Consider the following 8,339-nt stretch of genomic DNA (forward strand, 5'->3'; position numbering starts at 1 on the left):
AGGCATTGGCCTCACATCTGGGGAGTGAGACAGCTGTGACTCCACTGCTGAGGTCATGCCCAAGCTGGAGCCGGACACTGGGCAGGGAGGTCCTGCTGCAGCTGGGCTCAGCGCTGAGCTCCTAGGGGCTGGAGAGAAGGGCGCCTAAGCTGGGGGCAGTGTCAGGGACCCATCCCCTCCCTCCTGTGCGTACTGCCATCAGCGCTTGGGCCGCCCTGCCAAGGGCTCCTGCAGGCCACGGGAGACCTGAACCCCAGGCACCAGAGAGATCATGCAGCATCTCCTATTTCCATCATGGGAAACCCAGGCCCAGACCGATGGGGGCATGATGCTGTCACAGGGCTGGTCAGGAGAGGAGAAGGGTCCCCAATACTAAAGTGTAGACACCCTGAGGCGATGCTGAGTCCGAAAAGACAATGAGCCCTGAGGCAGCTGTAAATGCTGGCCTGGAAAGGGAACTCATCCTGCAATCCGAGGCTTGACAACATCTGGAAGGTTTGGGGCATCGAGTGTGTTGCTGGCCAAAAGGGCCGGGGGCTCCCGCTCACAAGACAGATGGAAGCTACAGGGCAGAGGGCTGCTGTGAGGCTACAGAAAGCCACAGCTCATGGCGGGGCCCTGCTGCTGCTACCTTCTGCCCTGGCCTTACCACTCAGAAGCTCTGAGCTGTTCCACAGACCCAAACCAGGCCTTAAATTCCTCCATGGGCCAAAAGTGGAAGAAGGTGCATCCCTCTTGGGATGCTCTATCCTGGAAATGACCTTGTATTCCTGGGGCAGATGGGAAGAAGAAGATGGAGAAGAAGCCAGGGTGGCCTTGCTGGGTGGGATAGGGGCTGCAGCTGGGGTCTGTGGACTTGGTCACAGGAGCTGCCTCCTTCCCTGCACTCTCATCCAAGGGCTCCCTGGTCTCAGCCCAGGATTCTCACAGACCCTCCTGCAGGGAAATGTCCTGGATGCCGCCACCTCCCTAACCCCTGTGGGGAAGTTCTACCTCATCTCTGTGAAACAAACTCTCCTGGTGAGAAACTGAAGGTGGATGGAGCAATAGGACGCCATGCCCTGTGAGTCTCAGACCCTCCCTCCTGCACCTCAACCCTGCAGTGATGCCCCCAGCTCCTCACCTTCAGTCCTATTTGGTAATTTCTCAATCTCCCCTGCAAGACACAAAGCCAGGTCCATCAGCAGAGGCCCCAAAAGGCCCTGACCAGCCCCCTCACCCTCTCCTGTGCACTGCTGGGAGGGGCCACCAGGGCCAGACCAGCCCTCGCAGGGCTCAGACCTAGTCAGGGATCTGGGCACCAGAACAGGGGGCCCTGGGCAGAGGCATAGGGACCTTCCAGCCTAACCATCTCTGAATGCAGATGGGGAGACTGAGGGTCAGGTAGGAAGGGACTCAGTAGCGGTCTCACCATGGAGGGGCTGACTCCACTCTCCCCCCATGCCCACACCTGAGGAACAGTCTGTGCCCAGCTCAGCCAGAAGGGGATGTGGGAGATGGACAAAGCCTATGGCTTCTGCCTACCCTTAGCTTCCATGGCTGGAAGGGGGCCATGATGCCTCAGCCCCCAGGGCTCCTATGGATGAGCTGGGCCCTGGGCTGAGAGCACAGGGCTCAGGGAGGGGCTCTCTCCCCTATGCTGATGGGACTTGACACTCTCTTCCTGGCTTCAAGTGCTACTCACCTCCTGAGAATCCGTGGGAGCTGACTGAAGGGAGGCCAGCTCTGACAGGAGCGTCCACAGGTGGGGAATGGTGGGCTGGGGGGGAAACAGGGACATCAGGTGTGGGATGGAGTGCCCAAGCCCGCTGGAACCCACCCAAGGCCCCGACTCTGAAGTCTCTTTCCATAGGTCCCCTTCTCCCACCCAGACTTCACCCTGCCAACATCTGGGGCTCTCAGCCACCTCCTACTGTGTTCCCCTCCAACCCCTTGGACCGCAAGAGCACTGCTAGTCACCTCCCAGTGATGGCTCTTGGCAAATCACAAAACAGTATGAGGTTGCTCAACCATCTCGCCCAGATCCACCTTCAATTGGGCTCTGCCAAGGCCTTCCTTTGACTGTGGACAATCAGAGCCTCCTATATACTACCTGGTCAAACCTCCATCTCAGGGTCCAGACAATTACACATCTAATGGAGGCTTCCCAGGCTCAGGGGCACAGAAAGCAGTGGTGCAAGAAGGAGTGAGCCCTGTACAGTCATGGATGCCAACCCCACCCTGACCCTCGGTGTCCTCAGGCACCCTCACTCTCTCCCACCGTGGCCTCTCTTGTTCTCTCCTAGATATCACCTCCCTGGTGGACTCCCTAGAGATCCCCTCCTGCCAGGGTGGACAAGGTCAGGGAAGCCATCCTCCCCCCACCCCATCAGCCCACCTGCCTGACTGGGGTTTGGACAGCCTGGAGGTGTCAGTTGAAAGAAATGTTGCTGTCATCAATCAGCAGCCGTGACTGGGATGCAACCGAGGAGCAGCACTCCCTGTGGTGTGACATTGACCAAATGGGCTGGCCACCCGGAGTCTCCTGTGTCATGTGCAAAGTGCAGGCATGAAATGTTCCCCAGGCAACTTGTTGTCAGGGTGCTCTCTCCAGCGCCTTCTCCCATCAGAACCAGAGGAAAGCTCAACCACATTCCTGTGCTCTCTTGAACCCCTGTGGGGTCCCTTGTGAGGAAGGCAGCACAGCATGATCTTCACAGCATTTCCACATGAGGAACAGAGGCCTCACAGGGCCGTCACTTGCCCCAGGTCCTGCTGGGAGTCTGAGAAGTGGTTGATTCTGCTCAGCTTGGTCCGAGCTGAAGTCAACTCAGCACTCAGCACCACTGCACAGGGTGGTTTTCCCACCCTCATGCTTTGTGGTCAACAATCCAGTGGGGTGAGCTGTGCAGGGAGAAGAAAGAGGTGGCTCTGGAGCTGTGGTTGTCCAGTCCTGCCATCCTGAGCCCACTGGAGTCTCTGACCCACATTGCTGTCCAAGGCTATGCCAGACGCCTGTCCTCACCAAGGAGCCCCTTAGGAAATTCCCTCTGGCAAGAACTCTCTGTGTCCACACAGCAATGGACATAATTTCAGAAATCCTCCAAACAATTCTCATCCTAAGCTGGGGCAAATGTCACTGCCCATGTAGTAACAGGAGGATAGTCCTACTGCTGAGAGGAACGAGCTGAGAAGGGGGAATGAGCTGGCATCTCCACTTCTGGATGACCCTGACATACAGAAAAACCCCAAGGTTACAGTCTGTGCCCAGCCCAGGACACAACTCAGGGAGGAGGGCTTTAGCTCCAGCTGAGGAAGGAGAAGTGGTAGGAAGTGAGTGCCCCACTCCTGGGACAGGCAGGGTAAGGACTGTGCCAGCAGACACGCAGAGCTGGGGCCCAGGGAGCGACTTGGACCACAGATTACAATACTGAGAGCAGATCAAAGCCAAGAGTGACACAGGACCCAGGAGGCTGGGAGGTCCTGCTCACCCACAGCGTACCCTGGCCACCCCTCTCCAGTACTTGAGGAACCTGGCCCTGCCCGAGGCCTTCATGATCTGGTCGCAGAGGCAGGTGGTTATTACCCAGCTGCAGACACAGTGTATCTGGATGATGGTGACCTGGATAGTGGGTGCCAGGTGCTCCTCACCCTTCTCTGAGCGCAGGGTCGAGATGGCATGCACAAGATAGAAAGTTACCACCTTCCTGAACAGCTTGTGGGGAGAGTAGGAGTGTCACGCTGCCTTATGCCACCCAACGCAGAGCCCACCATCCTCAGGCCACTGCCAGTGTTCTAAGCAGCAGCTTTGCAGGTGGACATTGTGGTTTGGGTCATGAAGGGGCCTCTGGCTTTGATTCTCTGCTCCTTGAGGGTGCCCAGCATTTGCAAAACCCAGGAACCTTATGCTGGCAGGGAGGAGAGAGCTGCATTTCCCTCAAATCCTTCCTCATCACCACCAAGCACAGGATGGGGACTCCAACCCCACATGCCGAGGACACAGCCCAGGGAGCACGTTCCGCACCTCCTGACAACTGCGTGCCTCTGTCTAATCTCATTCACATGCATGTCCCCTGCTGCAGCTACATCCAGGACCTTAGTGTGGAGCCTGCCCTCATGTCCAGGACACATCATGTCTAATGCATGTGGAGGCCATGGAGGCCTTTGGCACAGATGGCTGGCCTAGTCCTGGACTCTGCTGCACACATGATATTTCCCTCTGCCCCCCAACAAGCTAGGCCCTGTCCACCTCTCCTTGATCCTCAGATGTTTATTCTCGGCACTCCTGTGCTGTGACACACATGGTCAGGGCAGTGTCCTGTGATGTCCTCTCCAGCTGGAAACATGAGGCCTTAGGAATTAGGAACGTGCCCATGTCACCAGTCTGGAAAATGGTGGAGCTGGGTTTTGGACACAGATCCTTGGACCCCAGGTCTGGGACAGCAGATGCCAGAAAAGGTCCAGCACATTCCCCCCGAAGGAGCCCAGATGCTCACCACATCGATCTGGGTGAGCTGCTCTGCCAGCAGCCTGGGAGGGAACGCCAAGATGGGGGCCTTCCCCTCCCTTAGCCCCTGCTCTCGAGGCCCACGTGAGGAGCAAGAATGATCTTCTGGTGGAGCGACAGCTGGCACTGACTGTAGCTCAACAGATGGCACTGGAGGTGGCACCTGGTCTGCTCTCTGATGCTCAGTGGGTGCCTCAGGTGGTGAGGCAGCAGGTGCCAGATCCAGAGAAGCCACAGGCTTTGGACCCGAGGGTGGCAGCTGAGGTGGCATCAGAGCCACCACCCGCTCTGCTGGTAAAGAAGGTGATGTCTCCAGCTTCGGCTCCAGATCTGGGGATGATGTAGCCTTCAAAGGTGGCATCGGAGCTCCCTCCCTCTCTGGAGCTGGAGTGAGGATTGTCGAAGTAGGCAGAAGGAGCTCTGGAGGCCACGGTGGCTGTACGTCAGCAGGTGGCATTGCAAGTGCTGCCACAGGTGCCTTCAGGTCTGCAGCTGACAGGATTTCTGCAGCCATCGATGGAACTAGCCCTGGAAGAAGCAGTACTGTCGTTTGCAATGCTGGGTCTCACATACGAGCCCCAAGAGGTGAAAGATGCAACAACAGAACTGGCATTCTATGGACCTTTCTCGACAAAGAAATGACTACAGTGCCCCCCCCCCCCGAGGGACGCCACCCTCACAAAGTCTTCCAGACTGCAAGTGCTCAGGGGAATGGGCTGATGCCCCTCTTTACCCCTTGCCCAAAGGCAAAAATAGATTTTGGTCCCGTGACCCCCATCTCCTCCCGTACATCCCACCCATCCCCACCTCCATGCTCCTCACCCTGTGTCTGGGTCTCACTGGGCACTGAGGGCTCCAGCCAAGAGAAGAGGACCTGAGCCTGCCTCTCCAGGGCAGACCCAGGCAGCGCCACCTGTGCGAAGGACACCAGCTGTCTGAGACTGGAAAAGTCCGGGGGCTCGCAGAAATCATCAGGAAACTCCTGGAGCCAGGTCAGCAGGAGGCAGGAGAAGGTGCTGGGGGTGGACAGGGCCGCAGAGTGAGGAATGGCTGTTCCTGCCACACTGCCCTCTGGTGACCACCCTCCCAAGTGGGGGGCTCCTGGGCAGGACCAGCCAGACTATTTCTGTCTGTATCTGCTGTGCAACCTCCCACTGGAACAGAAACAGCTTTAGGACAGGGAGGGGTTGTGTCTGCTCAGCCGATGGCACTGCACTTGCACACAGTAGGAACTGCATAAATTGCCTGATGAAGGAATAGAGCATGACCCCACCTCAGCCAACCCAGGGCCATCGTGTCACCTCAGTCTGGAGTTCATGCCCTGAGGTCATGCCTCCTTCTGTGCGAGCCATGTGAGGCTCTCCTTTTCCCACTGTCATGGTCCGTAAAGGGCACGGGCACACCCCACTGCAGCCACCCACAGCCAGGCTCACAGGATTGCGTAGTGAGGTTGGATTTGTGAGCTGCATTCTCCCCACACCCCACATCTCCTGAACTGTGTCTGTGTGCTGCTGACGTGGTGGAGGGGCAGCAGAGTTGGGTGCATGTGGAGTGTGCTCTGAGTCTCCGGGAGCACACTGCACCCAGTGTCCCAGGAACTCTCGCATGGGTCTCTGAGAGTCCTGACACCCTGCAGGGAATGGGGCCCAGACCTCTGAACTCCAGTGAGAATCATGAGATGGATGCAGGGACCTGCCCAGTCCCTCCAGGCACCGGCCCCCACTCTCCATCTTGGGCTGTGAGGAAGGAGCCCCTCTCTCCTCACCCAGAGCTCACTCACTTTTTCAGGCACTCCTGGCCTCCTCCATCCCTGTCTCGCAAATTGCAGCTATTTCCATACCTAGAGGGTACATGGGGGTGTCACATGTAACTTCTTCGGTGCGCCCCTACTCATGACATCTAGTGCTGCTATCTGACCCCCTATGATTTGGCAAGCAGAAGGCCACAGGCAATTCTGCAGTTTTGTCCAATGAAGCAGGCTAAGTGCCTTTAAAAGGGCCTGCACATAGATTACTCTTCCTATATCCTAGATGAACGAATGATCCCTGAGTTGCTCCTTCACAGATAGCTGGTGAGGCCTGGGGCTCCTCTGCCAGCCCCCAGCATGAGTGGCAACTCAGGCCACACTGAGAACAGAATCCAGTTTGATGCAATCTCAAACCTCCTCTGAATGGGAATACAGGATTCCAAAGGTCACTGTGGGGCAGAGCCTCTTCACGTGTAAAGGAAATTTCTCAACATTGATAAGCCCTCTCTCCACCAAGCTACCTCTCCAGAAAGCCTGGCATGGAGAAACACTTTCCATGGCCCAGAATCATTCAGTCCTGACTCTGACCTCAGCAGGTTGGTCCTCCTATGACCCCACTAGCAAGAGGAGGAAACTGAGTTTAGATGCTGCAATGACCTTCCCCAGTCATTCAGCTCAGGCGTGCCAGATCGATGATGAGATTGAGGAGGAACCCGTGCTCACCTGTTGGACACCCGGTCCAGGACATGCTGTATGGAAAAGATGCCCCGGTAATTTAACATGAGGAGGGATACGTAGGCCTGGTCGCCCTCTGCAACAGCTGCCACCATGCGCTCCATGAATTTTTCCCAGGCTCCCACCTTGTTGGTGTACTCCAGGTCACTCTGGAGTGGTGACACTTTTGCACCCTGAGACTGGAATAGCAGAAGCAGGTGGTTAGCCACTGAACTGGGAACCAGGAGAGGGCCAGGGCTGGGGGTGTATGCAGACCTGCCTTTCCCTGTCCCTCCCTGCCTTGGGGCAAGAAGTGGGGCAGGAATACATCTAGCAGAAAAAGGTCCCACACTCCAAAGTAGAACTCAGGTGGGGGAATTATGAAGTCATGAGCAATTGTGCATGGAAAACACTTTATCCATGATTCCTCACAAATCACCCCCATTCATGAGATGAGGAAACCTTAAGGGGGGACTCAACTTCTTGCAGGACAGAGACCAGAAGCATTCACACTGGAGCTTTATGATCTTCCCTCCATCCTGTGGAAGAGGGGTCTACTCCAGACATGGAGGGGAAGACACTGCTCACATCTCATTCTTCCCTACTGTGGAGGCAGTGCATCAAGAACACCAAGATGGTGAGAACACCTTTGTTTTCACACTGACAGCAAGACTTGAATGTCTTTTACCTTAAAGGAAGTTCTGAGAACCTGCAGCCATGGTGATCCCTGCTCAGACCAAAGATCAAGTGTCTGAACACTTCCCCAGTCCACATCGATAGGAGATGACAACTTTTGGGCCCAGGATTAACATGTTGCATGGGGATTACTTCACCACCACCACTTGCCTTCCCAACAGCCATCCATGACTTCATGTTTGAACACAAAGTGCACATGAAGTTTCCCAACGTGGCCATGGATGACGCCATTCCTCATGTCTCCTCACACTGAAAGGAGGAGTATTAAGGGGCTACAGAGGTAAGATAACAATGCTAGCATTTCCTGAATTCTCTGACCTTGGGCCACTTTGACTTACCTTCGTGAACACCCTGTCCAACAGACTGCGGTGGCGAGGTGGAGGGTTCAGCCAACGCCTACATCTTTTGAAAAATGTCTCCTTCCTAGGTTTTCTCATGCCAGACCCTACTGCTCTACAAATGCAACACGAGAAGATGTTGATCTGTCGATGGTCTCTGGCTAAGTGAGCCTGGTAAGGGGACTGTTGTGGAATCTAGGTGCCTGGTTACCAAGGTTCTACATTCCGTTGGACTGCAGCTCAAAGGAAGTGAGGTCATCCCCTGAAGCCCCTTAACTGAAACTTCTCAACCATTAGGTCCTCCATGAAAGCCCCTCTTGACTCTTGACTGCTCATCCTCCTTAAGCATGCTATCTTG

The 8,339-nt window shown here is 55.9% G+C and overlaps 1 protein-coding gene across 1 annotated transcript; it reads right to left on the reverse strand.

Moving 5' to 3' along the window:
* Positions 1–321: 321 nt before the first annotated feature.
* On the reverse strand, positions 322–8,132 carry LOC143659820 (uncharacterized). Its single transcript, XM_077133139.1, has 7 exons — positions 7,982–8,132; positions 6,957–7,147; positions 6,267–6,326; positions 5,309–5,502; positions 4,476–5,014; positions 1,685–1,759; positions 322–1,156 (listed from the first exon to the last, which is right to left on the reverse strand). The coding sequence occupies exons 1-7, from the start codon at positions 8,078–8,080 to the stop codon at positions 995–997; spliced, it is 1,320 nt and encodes a 439-aa protein (XP_076989254.1). The 5' UTR covers positions 8,081–8,132; the 3' UTR covers positions 322–994.
* Positions 8,133–8,339: the final 207 nt, after the last annotated feature.

Source organism: Tamandua tetradactyla, chromosome 2, assembly GCF_023851605.1.
Source record: "Tamandua tetradactyla isolate mTamTet1 chromosome 2, mTamTet1.pri, whole genome shotgun sequence".
In the NCBI taxonomy this organism is placed as follows: domain Eukaryota; kingdom Metazoa; phylum Chordata; class Mammalia; order Pilosa; family Myrmecophagidae; genus Tamandua; species Tamandua tetradactyla.